At 40.5% G+C, this 25,122-nt stretch overlaps 8 protein-coding genes across 10 annotated transcripts; 4 read left to right on the top strand and 4 right to left on the bottom strand.

The window, feature by feature from the left end:
- Nucleotides 1-143: 143 nt before the first annotated feature.
- On the top strand, nucleotides 144-3,800 carry LOC136261638 (uncharacterized). The gene is made up of 9 exons (XM_066055674.1): nucleotides 144-303; nucleotides 361-587; nucleotides 1,717-1,913; nucleotides 2,577-2,662; nucleotides 2,713-2,927; nucleotides 2,989-3,182; nucleotides 3,232-3,335; nucleotides 3,385-3,511; nucleotides 3,568-3,800. The coding sequence occupies exons 1-9, from the start codon at nucleotides 188-190 to the stop codon at nucleotides 3,658-3,660; spliced, it is 1,359 nt and encodes a 452-aa protein (XP_065911746.1). The 5' UTR covers nucleotides 144-187; the 3' UTR covers nucleotides 3,661-3,800.
- LOC136261640 (N-acylethanolamine-hydrolyzing acid amidase-like) lies at nucleotides 3,739-6,110 on the bottom strand. The gene is made up of 7 exons (XM_066055676.1): nucleotides 5,874-6,110; nucleotides 5,664-5,822; nucleotides 5,092-5,238; nucleotides 4,477-4,536; nucleotides 4,283-4,417; nucleotides 4,038-4,232; nucleotides 3,739-3,981 (listed from the first exon to the last, which is right to left on the bottom strand). Exons 1-7 carry the CDS (start codon nucleotides 6,054-6,056, stop codon nucleotides 3,772-3,774), a joined length of 1,089 nt encoding a protein of 362 aa, XP_065911748.1. The 5' UTR covers nucleotides 6,057-6,110; the 3' UTR covers nucleotides 3,739-3,771.
- LOC136261634 (chondroitin sulfate synthase 1-like) lies at nucleotides 6,086-8,399 on the bottom strand. Its single transcript, XM_066055670.1, has one exon. It carries the CDS (start codon nucleotides 8,351-8,353, stop codon nucleotides 6,137-6,139), a length of 2,217 nt encoding a protein of 738 aa, XP_065911742.1. The 5' UTR covers nucleotides 8,354-8,399; the 3' UTR covers nucleotides 6,086-6,136.
- Nucleotides 8,378-15,155, top strand: LOC136261632 (uncharacterized). 3 transcript variants are annotated; one of them, XM_066055667.1, is made up of 30 exons: nucleotides 8,378-8,467; nucleotides 8,531-8,708; nucleotides 8,760-8,945; nucleotides 8,999-9,095; nucleotides 9,143-9,227; nucleotides 9,825-9,957; nucleotides 10,002-10,079; nucleotides 10,126-10,235; nucleotides 10,295-10,337; nucleotides 10,391-10,478; nucleotides 10,529-10,590; nucleotides 10,641-10,693; nucleotides 10,749-10,833; nucleotides 10,882-10,920; nucleotides 11,075-11,253; nucleotides 11,307-11,549; nucleotides 11,621-11,660; nucleotides 11,725-11,766; nucleotides 12,030-12,131; nucleotides 12,182-12,298; nucleotides 12,352-12,515; nucleotides 12,574-12,610; nucleotides 12,663-12,788; nucleotides 12,835-12,953; nucleotides 13,005-13,135; nucleotides 13,251-13,285; nucleotides 13,334-13,465; nucleotides 14,608-14,775; nucleotides 14,831-14,911; nucleotides 14,965-15,155. In XM_066055667.1, the coding sequence occupies exons 2-30, from the start codon at nucleotides 8,541-8,543 to the stop codon at nucleotides 15,109-15,111; spliced, it is 3,090 nt and encodes a 1,029-aa protein (XP_065911739.1). In that variant the 5' UTR covers nucleotides 8,378-8,467; nucleotides 8,531-8,540; the 3' UTR covers nucleotides 15,112-15,155. The 3 variants fall into 3 exon arrangements, with proteins under 3 accessions (XP_065911739.1, XP_065911737.1, XP_065911736.1); XM_066055665.1 differs by having other exon boundaries at nucleotides 10,289-10,337; nucleotides 13,254-13,285; XM_066055664.1 differs by having other exon boundaries at nucleotides 10,289-10,337.
- LOC136261642 (HAUS augmin-like complex subunit 1) lies at nucleotides 14,883-17,330 on the bottom strand. The gene is made up of 9 exons (XM_066055679.1): nucleotides 17,220-17,330; nucleotides 16,995-17,172; nucleotides 15,968-16,100; nucleotides 15,787-15,921; nucleotides 15,619-15,742; nucleotides 15,507-15,572; nucleotides 15,388-15,459; nucleotides 15,220-15,267; nucleotides 14,883-15,169 (listed from the first exon to the last, which is right to left on the bottom strand). Exons 1-9 carry the CDS (start codon nucleotides 17,259-17,261, stop codon nucleotides 15,113-15,115), a joined length of 855 nt encoding a protein of 284 aa, XP_065911751.1. The 5' UTR covers nucleotides 17,262-17,330; the 3' UTR covers nucleotides 14,883-15,112.
- LOC136261635 (translation initiation factor eIF2B subunit epsilon-like) lies at nucleotides 17,232-19,907 on the top strand. The gene is made up of 2 exons (XM_066055671.1): nucleotides 17,232-17,418; nucleotides 17,697-19,907. The coding sequence occupies exon 2, from the start codon at nucleotides 17,708-17,710 to the stop codon at nucleotides 19,799-19,801; it is 2,094 nt and encodes a 697-aa protein (XP_065911743.1). The 5' UTR covers nucleotides 17,232-17,418; nucleotides 17,697-17,707; the 3' UTR covers nucleotides 19,802-19,907.
- LOC136261641 (lysM and putative peptidoglycan-binding domain-containing protein 3-like) lies at nucleotides 19,811-21,438 on the bottom strand. The gene is made up of 3 exons (XM_066055677.1): nucleotides 21,011-21,438; nucleotides 20,726-20,960; nucleotides 19,811-20,135 (listed from the first exon to the last, which is right to left on the bottom strand). Exons 1-3 carry the CDS (start codon nucleotides 21,329-21,331, stop codon nucleotides 19,819-19,821), a joined length of 873 nt encoding a protein of 290 aa, XP_065911749.1. The 5' UTR covers nucleotides 21,332-21,438; the 3' UTR covers nucleotides 19,811-19,818.
- LOC136261631 (uncharacterized) lies at nucleotides 21,415-25,108 on the top strand. Its single transcript, XM_066055663.1, has 2 exons — nucleotides 21,415-21,537; nucleotides 21,585-25,108. Exon 2 carries the CDS (start codon nucleotides 21,618-21,620, stop codon nucleotides 25,032-25,034), a length of 3,417 nt encoding a protein of 1,138 aa, XP_065911735.1. The 5' UTR covers nucleotides 21,415-21,537; nucleotides 21,585-21,617; the 3' UTR covers nucleotides 25,035-25,108.
- Nucleotides 25,109-25,122: the final 14 nt, after the last annotated feature.

Below are 25,122 nucleotides of genomic sequence, written 5' to 3'. Positions count from 1 at the left end.
ACTGCGTCTGTGCATGGTGGGCTCATTTTAGTTTGTCGTGAATCCAATAGCAAATAGGTAATTCTCCATCCCGAAAAGTACTTTACACATGTAAGCTTACGCTTTTTGCCAGGGCGTTTTTCGTTTCTAGCATGTGAAGCACATGCGCAGTTGGTATATTCTATTCAATTGGTTCGCGCTAGCAGTCATGTGCTCCAAGGTGTGTTCGCTGCATCTGCTTCTCCTGCTAGGGATTGTGTGCCTGGCAAGTGCCCAGACGGAAATATGCACCGCCGGACATCATAACATCCAGCCATTGATAAAGTGACTTCACCATATTTGTTTTGTTAACGTACACCACGTGAACGTTTTTATATCTAGGGAAGGATACTGGGTGATAAACTTAGCAGACGTCTACTGCAGTCAGCTCGGCTTTCCCAGTTTGTGTAAGCTCTATCTTGCGTTCTGTCAGGAAATAACTCCTAACATTGATCCCGGATGTGATTCAACTGATACTGACGAGGGGCCATCCAGCTTGTGTGTCAGTAACGGAACAGAAGGAATCAACATTGGAGCTTATGACCCTTCAGAAAACCCATTTCAAATAAGTGAGTGATATTGACAATTTCATCACACTCAGTGCAACAGGTGCATCGAGGGGTCAGCCACTCTGTGAAATATTGTTGATTGAAGTGCTGAAATTGTGCAAGGGTGGTAACATAGTAGAGAATAGCCAAATGTAGCAAATACGCATTTCATACGAAATTGCAAGAAGTGTTAAATTCCCTGTAAAGTCTTTTCTGAGTTAGATTGTGATCAATTACTCCTGTACATTAAATATTTTAGTGCCTGTTTTGGTGACCTGAACTAATGTCTAACCACAATGTTCTAAATTGCAACCACTTGTGAGGGGAATTTATGATTCAGTTGCACTGGGTATCCACATTGCAGTAAACAGTATTGTACCTTCAATAAAATACAGGGTAGTTAGTATATGTGCATAATGTTTTCTAATGTGACACTTGCTCAATTGTTGTACCTGCCATGTTATATCTATGACTTTTTGTATTACATGAACCATAGATTTACTAGTTGTGTGTTTGTGTGGAACACTGGCTGTGTGCAGCAAGTTTGAAGAGCCTGTGTACTGATTATAGCTTGTGGTTTGAGTGTAAACAAAACATTCAAACTCTGTCCAATGGCTAAACAGTCTTGAATCACCCATTCAGTGGGCTCAACATATCTCAGAAGCTACATTAGCCAAACAAATCAACTAGTCGTCAGTCTACAGTTGCAATAACCAAGAGTTCATTATATAAGCACCCAATATAGCCTGTACAAAATCACTTTTGTCAAGGTTACTTTTGATCAATTGACTAAGTGCTTATTATTAGTATTGATAAAGTCAAACCTTTATTCTGTGAGCGGGGTGGATAAAAACACAGTGATTTTTCACTAGCTGTATACCAGTTGGCCACTCTCTTCCTTGCATATGTTGATTTCTTGTTATAACTGTCGGGGTGGAAATGGTTAGCATTTAGGGTATGAGATTTGCAGGTGCTGTACAATTGTTCACATAGTAGTTGGTTTATTGTTGTAGCTGAGTCAACTAGATTAACAAACATATAATTTTAACTAGCAAGTATATTTGTATTAACCACAACTAGTGTGTGTTCGTACATTATTATCATGTGATATTTGGTTAGAGCTATACACTTGAACTATGTGGTTTTGTAGGTATCAATACAACTGATCTCATTGGATTTTGGAATAATGGATCTAGTACTGATAAATGCTTAGTGCCGAACACTTTTCAGACTACAATTGCGTTTGAATGTGACCCATATGCTTCTTGGGAGAACTCAGGAGTGGGTGCTGGAGAAGCAACGTCATATCTGAAAGACTTTTTTGTCAACTTTGAGAATCCCTGCGAGGTAAGTCTAGACTATTTACTGGTCCATGTGACATCACATTTTGCGGAAATCTTTGTTTCTGAAGTGTGTACAGCACTTCTTGCAATTTTGAGCAAAATGCATACTGATGCGTGTTTGCTATTCTCGAAGTGAAATAAGCCATGCTACCATCCCTGTTAAAGAAATTTGTCCAGTCTGAGGCATGATATGGGTATCCACCACCATTGTGGTACCAGATAAATAAAATGAACTACTTGTAAAACACGCATGCGTTTTCAGCCACGTATGGAAACACATGTGGATTCACACTACGCTTTACGTACGAAATTGCAAGACCCTGTAGTAAACTTGATGTCAGACCACTTGTCCTTTTTGTATCAGATTTGTATGAACAAGAAGGTCTCCATGTGGTGTATCACAGGCAGATTCCTATCCTAGACTTGGCCTTCTTTTCTGCTATGTGTGAGACACTGTTAGCTTTGGGGGAGCTGTTGATACTTCATGGGACATAATCTCTCTAATTCCATACTGCATGTTCATACACTCCAACTACATTAGAGTGCTTAAATAATGTCCAGTATCATCCTCTACCATTGGAACTGTCTCTTTGAGGATAGCCTTGAAATATTCTTTACCTATCCCAGCAATTAAAGAGCTAACCATGTAGTCATCTTGTTTTCTTAGGTATATATCACTCTTGGATACAGCAAGGTGTGTGAGCCGGCAGAATGTAAGGCAGAAAATCGTCATAATACAAAGACATTGAGCAGGTAGCAGTATTACATGTAATAGTGATATCATGTGTGTTAACTGTTTACAGACCTGATTACTGGGAAGTCAGTAATATACCAGAAGATTCTTGTAGGGAATTTTTCGAGAGTAGTCAATGCACCATGTACATAAGTTTCTGTAAACCAATATCTGGTGTTGGTCATTGTGAAGGCTTAGTGAACACTTCAGTATGTATCACAAATGGTACAACTTCCTACAGTCTTGGAGTATACAATTATCTTGTCAACCCATTTGTTAGCTTCAGTAAGTAAACTAGCTAATAGTATCATCCAAGTATATTATTATGGTTGTTGTTGTATTACAGCTAATGACACAATATTAGCAGCTTACAGCAATGGTACCCATAATCCCAGGTGTCCAAGTACCTATACCAGTGATGTGGGATCCATTGTCACCCTCAAATGTGAGCTGGGAGCGACATGGAGTCAGTCTGGAAGCACGGGAGATGCTTCTGATCATTTTGAAGGACTTTTAGTAAACCCAGAAGATGCCTGCTTGGTATGCCTACATGTATTTGTTATTTCAATAATTTACTGTATTTGTACAGGTATTTGTCGAATTTTCATACAGTGGAGCTTGCTCTGCTCAAGGACATAGTAGTTCAAATGACAATGATAATGTTGGCTGGCCTGGACTGATAATAATGCTACTGTAAGAAATGATGCAGTTGTGGTAGTGTCTTATTGTGTACTGTTCCTAGCCTGGCAGTGGTAGTGGCACTGTACCTGATCATCGGTAGTATCTATAATGTTACTAAAGGCAAATCAGGTTGTCCTGAAGTTCTGCCCCAGTATGATTTCTGGAAAGCATTTTTCATGTCAGCCATTGTGAGTGTTATACTACTACTAGCGTGTATACATACTAAACATCACTGTTACTACAGGAGGGAGTCTACTTCACTGCTGATCTTGTCACTTGTGGTCTGTGTACAAGAAAGGTTGGGCCTGCACCTTCTTCAGAATACGAAAAACTTTAGTGATTTGCTTTTTATTAGCATAGGAGTGTGTGTAAATCTTTATTTTGTGTTCTGTCGCTATTCGGATTTTTAAATATATAGATGGCTGCATTGTTTTTATTCTTTATGTGTTTATTTCACATAAACATTAAATGAATGGATGTCTTGTGTAATAGGACACATGATAGTTGTATAAGCTGTCCCATTGTTTCTGATGGGCCATCGTCCCAGCACTTCCAGTAGTCCTGATGCAGACGCTGCCTGGCTTCTTCCCAAAAGATACATATATTCATTGCCATAATGTCTCCTATTGTCCCAGGGGTCTACAGGCTTCCAGTGATCCTGTAAATTAATATGAATGGTTGACTTCTACTGATTATATTAACACCCGCACATACATAGTTGGTTTCCAAGAGGTACCAATTGTCTTCTACATTTAGTGGCCACAGGTCCTCCAAATTGTTGCGATTTCTAGTCAGTACTGCCCCTTGATCAGGCTCCTTGCCAGCTAATATGTAGTACACAGGAGCAGCAATGTCACCATCAGCCAGTTTTCTAAGTGCATCCTCATAGTCTTGGGCACTGGTCAGTACCTAGTGTGTGTTGTATTAGAGTGTTTGTACATCATTGGTTGGTCAATTACTTGTCTTAGATATTGTGAAACATCAGGTGAACCTTGCAACACTGCCTGTAGTCCATCTTCAATAATGTACCCTCCAAGACTTCTTTCGTTCAAACTAGCCGAGAAACCTTGGACACTTAAACCAGTTTGCACGCCCTGTATACATAATTATCATGTTTAACCACATCGGTGTTGAGGTTATTGTACGAACTCACCACGTATCCAACTTGTGTTACTCCAGTAAACAACAATTGGTCCTTATGTTTGAAGTCTACCTGTAATGTCAAAGCAAAAAGATGAGATCAAGGATTCATATGTAGGGGAGAGAGTGTCCAACTGGAAGTGGTAATCACTTCTACCTTAATACAGGTTTAACCTTATCAACACTATAACTAGTCAGGGGTTAATCTGGGGGGGGGGGGGGGGAACAGGCACTGACTGTGCCCCCCTGGGTTAGCTTTTGCCCCCCCCCCCCCGGGTTTATACCTAAAGCCTTGAGAAACGGAAAGGTTTAATTGATCCCAAAGTTGTATAATCGAATAGTCAATATTCAATGGCATCACAGTAAAATTTCACCGAAATTGAGTATATTTATGACTAAATTTTCTAAATTTTCCTTGGGGGAGCATGCTCCCACCCACCCCCCGGAATCTGAAGCAGCTTGCTTCCCCCCCCAAGCTTAATATTCTGGGTTGAGCCCTGCTAGTAATAAGCACCAAATCAGTAATTCTCTACCACTAGAAGAAGTATCAAAGGTAAACTTGACCAAGTGATTTGTACAGGACACTCTCCCTCACATTATGACTTCTTGATGATGTGCTACTTCCTACCATGATGGAGATGTTTCTTATCTCATCTGGGAGGTTCCAGTCAAGGTTTCGTCCATGGAAGATGGTGCCATCTGAATCCTGGGCAACAATCGATGTGCATGCTAAACCTGCTGATGTGTTTGTTGTGTTGGGATGCCCTCCACCAATCTACACAAACACACAGGTGCGTCACACATGCATACTTCTTCATAGTCTCGCCCCCATGTGGGGGTGAGACTAATGCACCTATCAATGTTATCCCCCACCTACCCCCTCCCGGGCGTAGTGGGGGAAATGATGGGGATTTGACTTTTTGAAAAATCAAATTCTCCACCCATGGGGGAACGACTAGTGGTCAAATCTCCATGTAGTATGGCTGTTAGGTACTTTAGGAAACAGGTCAATTCCTTTAGCTTGCAAGTTAAAACAAACGCCTAAAATTTCGAGCGGTCAAATGCCCCACTAGTGGGGCAGAGTTTCAGATCAAATCAGGTCAAAATCCCCCACTAATCCCCTAGTAAGCCCGGGAGGGGGGTAGTGGGGCTTAACATTGATAGGTGCATAACTTCTTTACAGACACACACACACACTACCCTTCGCATTTCATATGACAAGTTGAGCCCCACAATCAGCCCAAGGTCAATACCCCAATATTCTGCAATTCCACGTAGCTCTTGACCAAGCTCACCCATCAAGCTATCAAAGTTAGCCATGATGCTCTCCAAAAGTAGTTGCACAGTTTTAGATGGCACCTGTAAAGTGGACAGTACATATGCACGATAATATACGTTGCAATATTAAACCATGGACTGGAAGTAATCGATCACGAGTGGAACGGACGAATTGTAGTCGCTGAGCACGTGACGCCATCGTTGCTCCGGAGAAATCGATAAATCGATCGTGTAGCGTCTCATCTCCACTGATCTGGCCTCGCATTGCACGAGACAAATGAGAAGAAAACCAGCCAAAGCCACACCGCCCTTCATTTCATGTTCATTAATTGCGACCTCCCAAATAAGGTATTAATTAAAAAATATTAGCTGCAATATTACACAACTGGTGTTTCTTAAATATTTTCCATTTTTTCTATGCTTAGACATAAATTCTTTTCTCTGTGTTCAAAGGCCTCTTCTTTACATCCATCTTGCCACAAGTGCACCAGTCCTGGATCTACTGCTCGGAAAATAGACAGGTGACCAGACATTATAATCAGCTCTACCAAATCCAAATCAGGATGATCCGGGCTGAGCTGCAACACCTTGCTGAGGTCTTCATTGCAGATACATCCTAAATGATAGCTACCCTGCATCCAGTAGCCGAGTTTAGCAGTGATCTGGAATCTTGTTGCATAGGGATGGAGCATTCGTGATTTATAGAAACTGGATGGATCGTGAGGGTTGTAAACAGCTGGGAAGTAAGCCTGCTGATTTATAACTGTGTTCATTCTACACCTTTGAAGAAACTGGTTGGAGAAATCGATGTGTATATCTGCCAGAAACAGTAGCTCATATGTAGGGAACTCTTCTGAAGCAAGTTTAAAGGCTTGTAGTCTGGAAAATGGTTTTTGAGTGATGAGAATCTGCAAGTCTGCATGAGGATATTTCTTCTTATATAATTCTACCAGTTGCACTGTTGTATAGACATTCTTACTGATAGGACCTGTGGCCGTGTTTGGATACAAAATCACCAGTAAGGAGACATATTCAGGAGGATTATGAGCTAACAGACTATTTTCAAATGACATCATAAATCTTTGAAAGGCTTTAGAAATCGGTGGTGCTGGCACAATAAACACTATTTTAGTGTTTCTGTATAATGCCTCACTGACTGAGGTTATTCTAGCTGGTTCCATCTGTCTTATTACATGAACAATTTTTCTATCAATGTTGTCTCCTTGTTTAAAAGCAACTTGCACAAGGTAATCGATTCCTCTACCAGGATCAACACGATAAAGCATGTTTTCAAGTTTAATGCTCTTCACATCTTTGGCTGATTGGTGAACTAACTGTTTGGACACATTTAGTATAGCTTGCTGATCTTTATGATGGACTCTATTTAGAGGAAGACTAGGACGGTAATGAGATTCAGTGTATAAATGTGTACTATCGGACACCTGCCAGTGTATAACACTGGGTAAAGTTGTCTCTTGATATGGTGGCCTTAGTCCAGATCGTGCCCATGTTGGAGTACGAGAGTGAGAGCCAGCAAGGGTCATGTTTAATGGTGATGCTCTGAATGTGGCTTTCATCAGCATGTCTCTCAAACTGTCCACATTATGCTTAGTATTGTTCAATGCAATTGAAAGGAAATGGTGATGTAGATGGTATACCTGATCAGGTTTATCTAAAGGAGAAAGAAATATAGCCTTGCTAAGAGCAGGATTTAGCTCATGGTTCCCAACCTGTAGTTCATCAACAGTAAAAGCAGTGGAAGCTTTGTAAAATAAGTCCTTCATCTCTCCTGCATTGGTACAATTGACTTTTCCAAACTTGCGAATGCAACGTGATATCTCTACTTCCTCGTGGATACTCCTGGCCTCCCTGTGACACTGATACAAGTGGTCACATAGAAGATTCAATGTTGCTCTGCTCAGTACATAGGCAAATGCATCACAGTAGTTCTCACCAGGTCTCATACCCAAATCATCTCTTTCATATTCAGTAGGGACAATTGGTAGGCCCATATAAACATGTTCTGAACTGTCCATCCGTACTAGCAGTTCTTCAAGCAAAGCTGTTCTCACATACGTGTCACCACGAAGCTTCACATACCAGTGGTACTGGTCTCGGTGGCCATCACAGATTTGTTCAATTGCCATTGTGGCAGCCATTTCATCCATGCCATGTTGACTATTCCTTTTCCTTGCAATCTGTACCTTCTTAGAAGGGATCACTAAGGGTATATTATTTCTCTTTATTAGCCTCACGTCTTCATTCTTCATTGAATAAAATGCATGGACTTTGAGGTTGCTCATCCCATGCCCCCAAGAATTACAGGAAGCCGCCACTTGGTTGATCATAGAGGTACGGTCGGTTACTACAATATTATACAGTACCAGTTCTCTAGTATCATACAAATCCAGTCCCGCTGCGTACTTAGATTGCGAGGAAGTGTCCGACAAATGCGGGATAACAATTTCAGGTTTGTTGACAATTATCAGCTCATCAAACGACCAAAATCCGATACAGAATATAGTTGCCAGTAGTGTCCCTGTAAAAGCTCCTAAACAAAAAGGAATAATCTTATTTAACTTAAACACGGCCATTTCGCTGGTTCTGTTCATCTTGAAATTCCATTAGCCAACTAACGTTGCCACGTGCACTCAGGGAAATTTGTAGATCACGTGATAGTGTTTACTAAAGACTGTTTGTTGCGTAGCGACACTGGGTGCTTCAAGGTAAGTCAGTATTATCATCCTACGTACTGTACGTTGTGTTTTTGCATCACCTTATCCACGTAGATTACACCTTATGGACCACCCAAGCTCGCAGTTTCTAATAAATGCCAATCCTGTGCTATCCGCCAATCCGCCTACCCCACACCTTAGCTTATTCGGGCCAGACTCAGAAGACGAGTCGTCAGATGAGTCGATACAAGAAGATGCACTTGGAACTATCACTGCACCTCTATCTGCAGATGTTAGCATAATTGAATTTTTAGTGTGTTATAATTCAAATTCACTCCCTTAGGAGTTTATCAAGGAGACTCCAAAGTCTTTATCAGAACTGCTAGACATTGTACACTCGCGAATACAATGCAATTCAGAATTAAAAACTGTCCCTAATGAAGAGCAGCAAAAGTTTATATCAATTTTAACTGGTGAACTGACCAGTCAATTCAGAGTGATCCATCATCAGATTGATGATCCTTTCTTGGTATGATTGGGTCTGCATTATGTACATATTTCAAATTGTGAAACACTGTGTAGGACTCTATTCACAATAAGGAACTGCATCGAAGGATTGTTGTAGAAATTGTATCAATATTGGATAACTTATTTTCTCAATATTTATCGAGAGCAGCAAGTATATAATAAAGTTGTTGTACCTAACTTATTTGGTGGTTATGCTAGGACTGACACAGCGAAAGAGTTTGTTCAGTTTTGCTGCTAACATGAGTCGTCTTAGAGCACAGTTAGCGGTGGAGACAAACACTCGGTGTGTGTGCATGTGTGTGCTACCAACCCCCCATGGTGGGCCTCCTAACACACTACATGGCTAATTGCAGCATCTCAGTCCCTGACTGTGTGGAATCCCATGTGTTGGCCTTTGGCTGCATGCACTACTACATTTTTAGGAGAAATGGACTATGCCTAATGTCCCAGAAGTTTGTCTGCACTTCTGGAGGTTGCTCACCTGGCCCAAATAAACAGTCTTGTAAAATGGGTCACTCTTACTACCTCCATGGGGTGTTGGAGGGGTGATGTATATTTATGTGCATGTGGGAGGTTCCAGATTCATTGCCTGCCAGCTGCTGCTTGTTCTTTCCTTACTTTACTTACATTGCTTCAGTCTACCCAGTTGGCCTGATGTCAACTGGGGAAGCAGCCCACACCAGCTGTAACATTAGTGAGTACCTGGTATTAACTGGTGACGCAAATGCCAACTGTCCATGTATCATGTAACTGGTTTGGATACCCACACCTTCACCTGTGAGACAAGGTACAACCTCCTGTGGGTGCACAGCCAGCTGCGGGTAGGCATGACTGTGTATGTGTGTGTATGTGTTCAGAATTGTATCAAGTTGTTGTGTAGCATAAATATTCCACTGATACGTCGAAAGATTCTGGATGATCTGCGAGGTTCACTCAGGATCCGACGACACTTAAAGACTCCACCAGTTCCACATTACCAGCTTGAGGGAAAACTGAAGGAGACAGAAATTGTGGTAGGTTCTTAGTACCTACTGAATGGTTTTAGCTTGACCTACAGGATGAAAACCTGGATGCATTCAATGCATTGGAATTAGGTAACAGAGCAGGTGTCATCTCAAAGAACATCCTTAGCAAGGTAGACTACAAATGATAGTTCCTTCTTAAGGATGACTTAAGTTTAGGCTAGGAAGAGCCTCAATGAAGCAATGGCATTCAGCGAGAGTAGACGTGAAAGTCTTGCTGCACAATCACTTAAAATGAATGATGAGAATATCAGTGACCAATCGTCAGTGTGAGTAATGTCTTTGGTGGTCATGACATGTTTTGTACTATTATCGTGTTAAGAGGTAGTGGCTGCGAAGTGGAAGAAGTTGTGGATAATTGGACACCTCATGTAATTTGATTTTAACTATATTTTATCACATTCTTCATTAAAGAGGTTTACAGATTTCTCGATCATTTTCCCTGCCTGAACTGTGGCAAAATTACATTCTTGATGACGTTGGCCAGAAAAGAGGCCCTCAACATATTACAGGTGTGGAGGTATTTAATAAATTCAATGTGAATTCCATTGATTATCAACAGAAAAGGAACCTGTTGTTAAACTGTGGAAGATTGTCAAGGCCAGCAGTGTTGAGTCTCTGAAAGTACATACAGTAATATGCAGCACAACTTTAAATGTAACATGTTTTGATAGGATGTCTGCTTAATTCCTTTTGATAGCTCCAGGGAAGAGGGCAAAACTACATTGTATGTAGACACATGAGACTCTTAACTTGTTATTATTACCACATTATCACACTAGGTTAGGAGAGTTTACCGAAGAACAGTTTGAACAAGATTTACGCCAGTTACTTGCTCGCCATCAAGATATCCATAAAAGAAATACTGTGAGCTTGCATTCTTGATTAACGTTGTGTGCCAACAAAATGTTGTAGGAGGATCAGGGCACCGAGTTACTCTCTCCATTGCTGCAAGTGAGAGGAATGTGTGTGCGTATATTTGTGGCTGGAGGTGTTGACAATTAGCTATTAATTATGAATTTCTTATCTCTGAATTTGTGTATGATAAAGTTAACGATGTGTGTAGTGGTGTTATTTATGTTCTGTTTGAAGTATTACTTGTTGATAGGCACATGTACATGGCATAAATGCTAAAAAGTCCAAAAAGCTAACAGAACATAAAGAAAATATGCTAAAAGTGAAAGCCACAGATAAAAGCAAGGAAGTGACTGACAAGAGTACGGCGAAAAAGGAAATCACTTCACTGCCAGTTGCACAACCACTGCCAACATTGTTTACTCAAATTTGGTACAGAAATATTAGTGATGTTTATCAATCCTATCAATGTTTCTGAATTACAGTCCATCACCAACTGCCACCACAGAGGAATACTCTGAATTCTTGTCCAGTAGCCAACTCTCAGCTGTTGAACCGGAACCAGCTGCAGTAATGGCAGCACCAACAGGTGTACATGACAAACAGTTGGACTACAATTCGATGATTCATATGGTTTCATTCCTTGAGCAACAAGTGGATGAGATGGGCTATAGCCGAGACGATGTGCCTCCCTGTTTCTCTGAACCACAAACTCCTACTGCAACTAGGTACAGTCATCTTCATGGTCAATTCATTTTAACATAAGTACTTTATGGTTGGTCACTATATTGTTGTTTAGTTGTGATGTGATTGAAGTGGACCATACTCATCATCCTAAGGTAAAGCACTAATTCATTATTAACTTGCGGTCAACATTGTTTCTTTCTAATTATAAATTCAAAGCATGTTCAACCGGCTGTGGTGACTTCTCATTTGCCTAATAAAGTGAGTCATTGTGTCAGTTTTCAGTTCACTTAAGTACTTATCTAGACAGCTATCTTTGTTGTTGTATAGCTGTTGATCATAATTCACACCAAATTGTTGTCCTTGCGTTACTGTGTTGTTTATGTGGGACCAAAATGGTTTCATTTGATCTCTCTTGAACCTTCACTTGTACACCTATGGGAGGGATTGCGGCCTCTTTGTAGAGCCGCCGTTTTGTGTGTGGCCGTTTACATGTTTGTTAACTGATTGTCATTATATTTCAGGAGATAGTTCAAACATCAGATGTGAGGGTCTCAGATCGTGTTCCACAGCAATCACTCAGATTACAGTCTTTTAAGCCACTTTATAATGAAATTAGTGGGGAGGTAATATTATATACAATTCGTATACCTCATGTTGCTTTAAAAATTATCAGGTGACTTCAAAAATGGTAAAAGAAATCGACAAAAACCTCAGGCAGAGTGTGGAAATTCAGGAAGTTTATGAGGAAATTTTAAAAAGCACTCCAAAAGATCATTTAGTGTTTCACAAGGTATGCTTTACACTAACCTTTTCCATGTGTGGTGATTCTTGTTGTTTTAATAGGATAGACTAGTTGAGCCAAGTATTGGGGAATACACTGAATTGTCCAAAGTATTAGCATCTAGCACACTGAAGCACAGGAAAAACAAACGCATTGTTAATGGAAAACTCCATCGCAACATACCACCACCCTGGGGATCTGAAGGCAGAAAAGAATGGGAAGAAAAGTAACACAGTGTATGCTGTATTATTGAGTAGTGTTAATTTATACATCTAACCTACTAGCCAAAGTTATTCAGGACCAACTCCAGAAGACATACTGGTTAGGAAACACTTAATGCTACCCAATATTTTCAATAGCTTTTGTTTTTTAGGGGAAAGGATTCACTGGTCCTGTGCCTCCTGAACTGGCCCCAATGTTACGGGCCTACAACACATGGGTGACTTGGTGGAAGTCTACTGTTAATGCTGATGACTACATGAAATATGTCATCAAACAGGTACACTTCCTCTCTGCATATATATGTGGTATTGCCTGTAATACAGGAGAATGACTACCTGGGTGTCGTATACCATCTGTATCACTCTGATGATGGTAATTCTGAAGAGGAAGAAAGAAAAAGGGAAGAGAAGAAGTTACAAGAAACAAAGCGAAAAAAATTTATGTAAGTGTAAACTTGTAAACATTGTAGCTACAGGTTATGGTGATGTTGCAGGGAGAGGGAAAAACATCTTGCTAAGTTGACCAAGAAGAAGTACAGCTACACTGCTGGTCAATGGAATGTTAACACAGTGTCAATGGGTGGTCTTGGCAAGGATCCTGACCTTTCATCTGAGCTAGAACAAGGTGGTCTGTGTGTAGTGTATGTGTAGTGTTGTGTAATAGAAACAAGTGTTTATTGTACATATTGTGTTTTCACCACTTGCAAGTTGTATGACCTATTATTGGCTGCCTCTTGTAGTAGAACCACCAGCTACTGACATTCTAACCAAAGAGGTACTTCCATCCTTAATGCTGTACTGCCATGCATCCTTACATCTTTAGGACCTAGATAGCTCATCTTATCAGGCAAGACTGGAGGTGATATGGAAAAAGCTTGCCTTTCCCGAACACCTTAAGATTGATATGGCCATTAAGTACTGTAGTTCAGCCCATAATGTCAAGAGATTATCAAAGGTAATTAATTAATTGCTTGTATTGTTAACTATTAACCTAAATGTTTTACCGTTACTTTAAACAATCACTCATACAATCCATTTAACATGCGTGCAGCATATTTATAAAAACGAAGTTGCACGTAAGACTTAGCTATGTACAAATAGCATACAAAGTTACACAAGTTCTTTAAAAAGATGATTAGTTAGTTCAGTGGTCTGCTATATGTTACAATACCAAGTTCTTGGTCGCAACTTTATTTCCACTTTGACAAATTCTGTTAAGATGTCGTTCTGTCTCCATAAGACTCCTCTTGGTGGATCTGGACTGTAGTAGCCATTCAAGTTGGAATCATAGCAGTTGTTATACCACCATGCCCCACGATCAGCCTTTGCACAGTTACCTACAAATTTATCATTGTCACTATCATAGGTGCTAAATTTCATCTGGTTGTGATACTGCAGTGAGTCACTAGCACTCCCAGAATGGCCACGGACCCAAAGAGGATACTTATCTTCAACGCTGCCAACTCTGAATGACTTGTACTTTGCGTATATCCACGTACCGTTCCGGTACTGCAAGTCCACGCGTAGCTGTGTGTCATTAGACGTGGCGGTAAGTTGGTGGATGTTTTCCAGGCCGTACCAGAAGTCCCCCTCTACATTACCAAATCCGGTAGTGTAGGCATTCCATTTTCTGTAAAAATTTCTTCCTGCACTGTGTCTTCTCTGAATCACCAGCCATCCACCGCTACCCGTATCCAGGTCGCAATATGTTGGCTTTCCTCGTACTAGGTACACTCCAGATTTTTGAATTCCTAAGAATCTTAGCTGGCAGCAGTTGGAAAAATTGATCTGCTTGCTGCAACCCTGTGATAATGTCTCTATTTTCTCCAGCAGTGCGCCAAAATCAGCTTGACAAGTCAAATTCTTGGGAGTTATCGGCGTGCTTTCTTCGTCCTCATCGTAGTAAAGCGCTGCAGACAACGAGTAGCCACGTTGAAGGCTAATAGCAGCTGTCAGAAAGAGAGCAAGTAGCACCGATGCACACATTTCACACGGCTTATTAAGCTGGGGCATCGCTTGAACTCAGCATAAATAGCTAAATTTTGTCGGCGCCGCGCGCAAATTAATTTACAAAACTGTGATGTTCCCGCTTTGTAGGCGCTGCAAATCTGGGAGGAAGCGAGTGAGCTGATCGAACACCGGGAAAAGCTACTGAAGAGGCTTGAACAGTTTGAAAGAAACGCATCAGACCCTGCAAGATACTTCAGTAATACAGATACAGCCAGCAGACTATCTGAATGCAAGCAAAGGTCACATCTGCACAAGGTTAGCCATACATATATGCTACTGTTAGTGAACGTATTAAACAAATTGTATACAGCTAGTTGATGAAGCAGACAAAAAAACCTCCAAGCTGGTAAGACTAGCCCAGGTTGAGTTCAATGACATAATAACATACCAGGTTAGTATATCAAACATTACATAATGATTATGGGATACATTATATGCATACAGGGAAGATCTTATCAGGATAAAATGCAGTCTGATCGAACTGAAATGTTATACTGGCTACAGCAAGAGAGAAGACAGGTGTCACTCATGCCAACTGTACAAACTCTAAACATCAGTCTTCCCCCGCTCTCAATATCACAAGTATTATAGATTATTTTTCTGCCTCAGTCAAATCAACATTGTTAGTCAGTTTATCTTCAAGTAGTGCCTAATATAGATAGGTGGTATGTGATACACAGCATACACCTGTTGTCCTACCAATTCTCTTCTGGCTTCTTCAAGCTTCACTCTGGCTAAACTCATGTCCTATTGAATACCAGAATGAAGTGTTAATGGCGTTACAGAGCAGTTTTACATATCTACACTAATTAATAGCCCTACTTAGCAATAAACAAATTGTGGGGTGATAACACCTAGCTATCTTACTGGTGGTAGGTTTTGAAAGCTGGATATCTTCTCTTTCAATGGGTTGAGCTGTTTTCTCAGCTCTGATATTTCCTACATGTACACACAAAGATAAATTTTAACAACACACAATAGCTGACCTGTGATACACTCAGAAGTGACGAATGACTAAGTGAAGATTGATAACCATTTCTGGATAGCTCTTCCTATTAGAAGCATAACAACAGTTAGCTAGCTTAAATAACTATCTACCTTCATTTTGTTAATTTGGGATTGATATTGTTCTGACTTTTGTTTTAAGAATTCCACATATTGTAGCTTTTCCTCTTTCACCTGTTCTTGTTGTTGTTTCTGCTGTTGGAATGTCTCCAACATTCTGTGGATAATGTAGCAATGATGTGTGTATAATGTTTATCTTACTGGTGGTAATGATTAGCAGTTGTTCCAGCTTTTTCTGAACGCTCTAATTGTCTTTCCGTCTTCCGTTTGTCCTTCAATTCTCTCTCTGCTTGTTGTGCTTGCTTCCTCTTACGGTCACTAACCGCTAACAAAAAGCTGCAACAAGACAATATTACATACGTGAAGTGTTAAAGAATAATACCTAGTATAGGAGCAGTCTTTCAGATCCAGGTTGACAGCCATAGTGACAGTGTCTTCAATTGCCTTCCTTGCTTCTTCAGACATGTCTGACTGATTGATACCAATGTGTTTATGAAGTCCTTGTAACCTCTTGGCTATAAATAAAAACACCCTGTAATCCAACATATAGCTAGAATATATTATAATACAAGGGGCTAGCTGTATGTAAAATTTTTATTCTTCAGTAATAAGTAGATAATTGGTTTATAATTGTTAATCAGAAATTTGTAGTATACACTGAAAGAAGGCAACTACCATCATATCGTGTGTGATAATGTGATAACGATGGTAAGGAGGATGAGTTGATTAGTTAAATGGTGCATATAATGTATTGTGTGTGTGAGCTATATGAGAGAATAATTATATCATTATACCCACAATTAGTCACATCTCCACTTCCTGAGTTGCTACAATACAGTGTTGATATGAAGGAATGTATATATGATAAGACTTTTTGAAATGGACGTTAACTATGCCCACACAACACAGACTCCTTGTTGAGCTCTCTAGTACACACACTGGGAGGCTTGTCAAGTTCGACCTATCTTAACTTGCATAGCTATCTTGATGTTTACCTGTTCATTATATTTGTTATGTAACCACAATTTGGTTGAATAACTAATGGTCAGATGACAATTTTCACCTTTTACACAAAAGGTTCAATATTTTTGAATGCTTGAGATTTTGTTCATGCTTCCTTTAGTGTAGAAGACAATTTGTGATGTGGAATGGAATAGTGATGAAGGTTTAGTGTTGGAGATCAGCATGTGAAACAATTTGGCAGAGACAGATGTACCATGCAGCCAATCTTTAATACAAAATGACACAAATTTATTCAAAACTTGCCAAATGAACTTTTTTTTATTGGGAGAAAAAAAGTTGATGGTTATTTAATAACACTGATATGATATAGCATGTCAATGCACAACAATAGCTTGGTAGATAACAAGCTGTATGTGTATGTACGCAAATTTGATTAGACTGCTCACTTTCTGCTTTATACTCTTCTGCTCTTTGTCTATATCCTTCAGCTACTAGTTGAACTCTCCTCCTATCCTCTTCTGCCTCAACTGCAGCTTCATACAACAAATCAATGGTCTGACTGTTTATGGTGTAGTCAGAGATCTTCTGCTCGCCATCAAATACAGAGGACAACCATTGCTGCACCTGTTGTTAGTGTAGTCAGTTGTAATATGAGAAAATTTGTGACTTACAAATGCATATTTCTCTTCCAGGGATGGAGTCAACTCTGCCATGGCAAGGTGGCGGCAAATTGAAACATATACACGCACAGATTCGATTGTGGGACGTGAATATGTGCACGTGTACTGCACGAGCTGAGTGGTATCGAACAGTAGAGTTGGCAGAGGGCGCACTTAAAGTGTACATATTAAGACAGTGATTTGCTGTGTTGTAAGTAGCGTATTACAATAGTAACATACAAGTAAACAATACTAAACATAGTGCGTTGTCAATATCCGTCTGTTCTTCATGATCTGATGCAATCAAAGTTTCACGTCACAGGATTGGGCAGAGTTTGCTGCTTCTCTGCCCACAATTTTAGCAAGGCATAATTTATTTAATTGAATTGCTGTCTGTATTTGTAAAAAAAAAAAAAAAACTATTGGAATTTCGTTTTTTTTTACAAATGTAGCACTCACATGTGTGGTACTACTTATTTGTGTTAATAGGTGACACTCTCATGATGAGCAAAGACAAGAGCAACAAAAAGAATGATGCTTTGTTGGCTGCAGGGGAGGATATTGTTCAAGCAGTGGTGATTGCAGATAGTTTCAACTATCGGTTTCTTCCTATTACCTCAGAAAAGCCTCGGGCACTGCTACCCTTGGTGAATCGTCCGTTACTGGATTATACTATAGATTTCCTGGCAGCATCTGGAGTACACCAAATATTTGTGTATTGTTCGTCACATGCTGGTATGGTGAAGAGTCACTTGGAGAAGTCCAAATTTAGCAAGCCCAATTCACCTGTCCAACTGACAATAATGATGTCTGAAAACTGTTACTCGCTGGGTGATGCCATGAGGGACATTGACAGCCAGTCTCTTATCAGTTCAGACTTCATTTTGGTATCTGGTGACTTGGTTTCCAACATGAAGCTGCAACAAGCCATTGTTGAACACAAAGAGCGGAAGAAGAAGGACAAAATGAGTGTCATGACTGTGGTGTATAAGAAAGCATCTCCTGATCATCGAACACGCAGTAAAGAGGACGACATTTTGGTAGCTTTCAACACGTCTGATCATCGTCTATTACACTGTGAGAAGATTAAGAAGAAGAAAAAGATGACCATTCCCCTAAGTCTGTTTGAGGGGAAGAAACAAGTTGACCTACACTACGATCTACTCGACTGCCATGTCAGCATATGTTCTCCAATAATTCCGCAACTCTTTTCAGATAACTTTGACTATCAAACTCGCGATCACTTTATCAGAGGCATCTTAGTCAATGAAGAGATCCTTGGTAATCACATATACACTTACATTATTTCTGATCAGTATGCAGCTCGTGTGTGTAACCTGCACACGTATGATGCCATCAGCAAAGATGTCATGCACAGATGGGTATATCCTCTTGTTCCAGATATTGCACCAACTGATGAGTCACCGTACTCTTATGGTCGCCACAATATTTATCTAAATAGTGACGTTACACTGGCCAGAGGCTGCATATTGGAACACGATGTAGCAGTGGCGGGGGGAACACGGATCGGTGCTGACACATTTATTGCTAACTCTGTAATTGGTCCCAACTGTGTAATAGAAGATAACTGCCACATAGAGGGTTCGTATTTGTGGAGTAATGTCAAAGTCCACAAAGGGTCAAGGGTGGTCTCCAGTATAGTTGCTGACAGAGTGGAAATCAAGTCCAATGTCACAGTGGAGCCCGGCTGCATTATATCATTTGAGGTGGTGATTGGTCCGAACTTTACTGTTCCAGCTGGATCAAGGATTACCAGTAAAGTGGATGTCAGCATTGATGATGACAATGGTGGCTTTGATTCTGATGATGAGAAAGATGTTAAGACAATTGATGAGAACACTCAGCAGGTATCTGCAAAAGAAGTTGGCAGTGAAGGATTTGGTTACTTGTGGCACTCACGGCAGGCTGACAATAATGCAGACGAAGACATTATAGTAGAGAAATGGGCTGTACAGGCTGAGTCCAGTGACTCGGATGATGTTGGTAGTGTCGCATCATCTCGTGGCCAAAGCCTTGGGCCTTCATTTGAGGATATGGTGGATGCAGAAGTACTGATGCAGGATCAGTTTTACACTGAAGTACTTGAAAGCATCAGATTGGGAATTGCAGAGGTCACCGATATAGAAAACCTAATCTTGGAAATTAACTCTTCCAAGCATGCGTACAACATTCCAATCGATGATGTTCCAGTTGCTATCATTCGAGCTATTTTGGAGGGGCCACAGAATGAATTCCCATCCACCATTGCAATGCTTTCCTACATTGAACAAGCTATCAACAAACTGCAGTCCTTACTACAGCATTACATGAAGAACCACTCAGTTCAGGTGAAGGTCTTAGGTGATACTGCAGATTCTGCTAGCCAAAACCCTAAGCTTCTTGCCGGCTTTGCCAAGATTGTTCTCTTCCTATACAACGTTGATGTTATCAAAGAGCAAGCCATTTTGGAATGGTATGAGGGTCTGCAAGCTAATAGCTCAACCAGTGCACAAGAGGTTCTTGCCAAGATACAGCCAGTAATTGTCTGGCTGCAAACAGCTGAAGAAGAATCTTCGTCAGAGGAGGAAACTTGACAACAACCATAACTGAATTATTTTTTATTTAAAACGGGAAAATGTATATATATTACAACTCCAGTTATAATTATTCCAATTACTAATAAAATAAGTAACAGTTTTACTTTCAATGACATTTGATGATCGTCAGGAAGAACTAACGGATGAATTTTTTTCTGAGTAAGTGCATATGTGACCTCATCCAAACTGGATTTCGTTGATGGGACAGAATCTCTCAATCTCTGAAGATTAGTATCTAGCACATCTAACAGAGTTTCTGTTTTGTGCTTGGCCTTCAGTCCAGACTTGAGGCTGATTAAATGTACCTCTGCTGTGTTGAGGTCATTGTCACCTGCGAAAAACATCAAGTGGTAATTACTAATTGATAAAATTCACATTAACAGTCCCTAGTACCATACTTTAGTAACTTGTGTGTGGTGGCATCTTGGCCAAATAATATATTGAACAATAATACACACAGCCAAAATTTCCCAAATGCACAAAGTGACCAGCCATCTGCTTACACCCAATGGGGAGACAATAACTGAAATAACTGACAAATTTCACTGTACAGTAGCTTACAATCCTAGGACAACACTCTTGGTGTCACTTGGGCATGGAATCATTGTTTAAGTGTTCCTGTTACATCCAAATTTAGAATACCAAGAGTAAATATGTGTAATATTTATTTACAGGACAGGATCAATACGATTCTGACTGCGAACAAGATTAAATATATAAACTCTACAGCATTAAAACAATAGAATACCATACAACAGAAACTTCTATGGAAAGAGAACTTGACAAATTCATCAGATTAAATGGTGACGACAATCACAAAATTATTATTACTATGCTAATCAAGGTTTGATAAAATAAAAGCATACTGATTTGTCAACTTTTTCCCCTTCAAAATTTCCTGTCATACACTACACAACTAACTTGACTCATCAGCATCACATGAGTCACTATGGTAGACTCCTCTTAAGCCAATGTCATCTTCAGTTGTGGAATTAGTGGACTCGTTTGAAATTTGTTTAGGCTTCTGTTGTCTTCTCTTATCAAGTTCACCATCCTGTGACAGTATGCTGTGTACTTTAATAGGAATTTTGGCTGTTTTCAATGCGAAAAAGTCTCGATCATTATACAGGCAATTTAATCTCTTTATATCAGATACCTGCAACCGGTAACTCCAGTAACAACGACACTTTCAATGCTAACACTCACTTGACAATTATACCTTAATGCAAAGGTACGTAGAGTATCACCTTCTTGAACAGGTTCTTCAACAATGGTAATGTCTTTTTCTTTGTCATTCTTTGAAGATCTTTTCCTACCACGTGGTTTTCTATGGTGAATTCTTGTCATCTCAATTTCTTCGTTGTCATTAGAAACTTCGGCCAACTCATCTTTTCCAAACAGATAAGCAGTTTTTCTTGTGTGGTTTTGTTGTTGAGGGATAAGACTAGCGGATGGTGATTGCGATGATTGGGAGGTTGCTGATGAAATTGGCCGAACAAAACCATTTCGTAACTTCTTTTCAGTCATTTAAACTTAATAACAAAGCCTGTAGTTACTGTTTGACCATGCGATGACTGTTCATTTGTCGAGTTTGAACTCTAATATTTTCAATGTCCTGGAGGGCTCGCGCTAATTGATTAAGCTTACTTTCAATAGCTCACGTGATTCGTATTCTTGTTACAACCGAGTGGGCTGAGGGAGAGGGAGGAGCGCTAGCGTTGCTTTCTGAAGAGGTGAGCAGTTTGTGCAGCGTTTACTATTGCACTATGATTCTTTGCAGGTCGTGTAAAGAAGATGTACTGTATGCACAAGAATGGCTTCCGAAGATGCTCAACATAGTTCTGGCCGGTTATCATCGTTCTCAGTTTACGAAGACCCACCGGTGACCGATCCTCAAGAAATAAACCGACAGCTGGACTTGGAATTACAATTGAAAAATCACATAGAGGAACTAATAAAAGTGTACCTGGACTCCGACAGTCTAGACAAAGTTGAGGAATTGACTGAGCATCAACTCAGCTGCTGTGGTAGAATATCCGGCCTTCGTATACAACTGCTACGATTGAGGCGCTCTTCTACCATATCCTCCGAAGATATTAATCTTACTGTGGAAAATCCTTTGGAAAAGCCTCTAGATATTTTGATGATGATGACCAGTGAGGAAGATGCCCAAACAGTTGTTATTACTCCTGCTACCAATGGCACTGTGAAAACAGATGGTGTAAACCTTCCATCAGTGCCAGCTAGTGTAGCACCGGACATTGCAACAGATATAGCATTGAAGCAGACAGCCGAAGCTATAGTGAATAATGTCATTACAAATTCTGTAGCACAATTGTCAGACCAGACTGATATTCTGCCTGCTGATTTGCCTTTGCAACCATTTGGAGCAGTTGATAAACATGAAAAAGTAATCAGTGAAGTTGAAACGGCCACAGAAAACAAACCAATAAACAGCGAAGTTGTTCCAGAAGATGTGTCTGATGAAACTTTGAATGATCAGCGTGCAGCTAAAGCAGTTGTTCATGAAACCACATCACCACCAGCTCAACCTGATAAAGATGGTGAACAAAATGGTCAGGTCAGTTTTGATGCTGATCCCAATAAAGCACAGCAAGCCTCCAGTGGTAGGGTGGAGCAGTTTCCTGTTACAGAAACTGTTCAGTCCTCTTTAGAAAACCAACCTATCAGTGAAGACCAGGCTGCTGAAGGCATTTCAGATTTATCAAATAGGCTCGAAATAGGACCAGCCAATGATGACCAAGTGAGTAAAAACATTGACCCGTCCACAGAAAATCAAACAGTTGAAGAAAATGCAGGCTTGTCTGTAGATCATCAGCTTACCAAAGATGACCAGACTACTGAGGTTTCTACTGGGAATCAACCTGTTACTGATGATCAAGCCACTAAGGAAAGTACAGATTTATCTGCTAATGAACCACACTCTGAGAGTGACCAAGTCAGTAAAGAAATTGAAGTGTCCTCTGAAGGCCAAGCGAGTCCTGCCACCAGTGCAGATCTAATTGAAAGTAATGTAGCCAGAAAAGATATTGAACTGTCTGAACAAGATGAAAAATTTAAGGAGGATCAAGCCACTACAGGTTTATCTGCAGATGAACATCTTGGCAATGCCAATGGAGACAGCAAGTCTCACACAGATCAAACAATCACTGACACGAAAGGTTTGTCTGCTGGTTCAGAAATTAAGCAGGCCAATGAAGAAACAAAGCTGTCCACAAAGGACCAGCCTGTTAATGTTGGTGCTGCTGCTGTTATAGACAGACATTCATCAGAGCCTACCAAAGACAAGCAAGTCAGTGAAAAGACTATAAAAGACCAATCATCTACCAATGGAGACCAAACCACCAAATTAGGTACAGATTTGTCTGCTAATGCTATGAATGAACATCGATCAGAACTCACCAAAGATGCCCTAGTCCTTTCTGCAGAAAATCCAACCACAAAAGATCGTGCGTGTTCACAAATTGTGTACAACAAAGATAGCCATACCCTTATTGCTTCAACAATGTCAGATTCACACCTTGTACAGTCACAAAAAAGTGAATCTAGCAAGGTCCACAAACAGAAGGCAGTTACACTAGACAATCGTAGAGGCAGTGCTCCTTTGTTTAAAAAGAAGCAGAAGAGTTTGAGTAGAGATGATGGTGCTGCAGCTAATGTTACTCCACTTGGAGCACTTTCAACTTTTGAGTGGGATCCCAGCTGCTTGATCGAGGAACTATACATTGATTGTAAGTCAATAGCACCACCAGGAACACAGCCCAACAGGCTGGTAGTGGTAATGGAAAAGCTTCCTCGTAACCAGGAGAAGAAAACTATTGCAAAGGGCTGGAAGAAGCGTTACTTTTGCATTACATCTGGTAACATGTATTATTATGAGGAGCAAAAAATGACTAAGGCTCTTGGAGTCGTCAAGTTAAGCGGTGCCAAAGTATCTTGCCAGGACTTGATCATTCGGGTCACAGACAAAATGAACCAAACTATTGTGATGCGTGGAAAACCAGAAGATAGTTACCAGATGTATCGATCACTCCAGCTAGAGTCAGTGCACCCCACATTGACCAGCATCTTAAATCCATATCCTGGAGATGGTCACCCAGTAATCATAGTGGATATTGGTTCATGCTCGGTTAGGGCAGGATTCGCTAGCGGAGATTCTTACCCGCACCTGTTCTTTCCTGCTGTGTGTAGTGTTGTAAAGGACACTGATGAAATCCAGGCTTGTGGGATGGATGCACTTTTGCCCTCCACTCGTCAGAATTGTGAAATTGTGTTTCCAACTCGTCAAAAGCTGCGCATGGACCAAGATGTAATGACAGTGACACTGAGATACATTCACCGTTTTCTGTTGCACATTTTTACCAAGTTAAAAGTTGAGCCTTCATCAGCAAAAGTGTTAATGACTCTACCGCAAAACTACAGTGATAAGGATAAAGAAATGTTGATGGAACTGCTACTTGAAAATTTATCTTGTGAAGCAGTCTCTCTGCAAGAGCAGCACATCCTTTCATTGTATTCTTATGGGGCAACGACTGGTATTGTGGTTGACATTGGCGATCGCACTGACATTGTGCCCATTGTGGATGGCTTCAAGATTGATGCTGGCATCACCAAACTCCAAGTTGGTGGGGGCACAGTCACTGACTCCCTTAGACGACTGTCAACTGAATATGGCTTGCGATACTTTTCTGAAGTGGAGTTCTATATCATGCGTCTTGTTAAGGAGAAGCTAGGGTTTGTGTCACAAGACTTTGCCACTGATATGGAGCAGTCTACAGCAGATGCTGTCAGCTATACAAGAGCCTTAGAGGTTGGCCATTATCAGCTACCAGATCGAAAGACTGTAATTGCAATGAGCTCTCCACTCTTTCGAGCATTTGAAGGGTTTTTCCAACCGTCAGTATGGGGCAAAGACATACCGAGCGTTACTGAATCAATTCTGAAAGCTATCCAGTCCTGTGATGTTGACCGCCGACGTGAAATGGCTCGTAGTATTTTCCTTAGCGGAGGTGCCACTCTCACAACTGGATTTCAAGAGAGACTTGAACAAGAACTGACATCCATTTCTCCATCATCTTACAACATACAAATACAAGCATCTGTAAGTCGGCATCACGCTTCTTTTCTGGGGGCTGCTGTACTAGTTTCACTTGACTCCTTCCAAAACTCATGGATTACTAAGGAACAATTTGCAGTTTCAAAAACTTGAATTACAACTTTAACAAAACACTTAACATTGTAGTACATGTTTTCTTATTTATGGGTACTTCATGTTGCACGTGCGGTCTGGACTAAAA

This window comes from Dysidea avara, chromosome 7, assembly GCF_963678975.1.
Source record: "Dysidea avara chromosome 7, odDysAvar1.4, whole genome shotgun sequence".
Lineage (NCBI taxonomy): Eukaryota > Metazoa > Porifera > Demospongiae > Dictyoceratida > Dysideidae > Dysidea > Dysidea avara.
The sequence above is the reverse complement of the archived record's forward strand: the minus strand, read 5'-3'. Positions and strand labels throughout refer to the sequence as shown.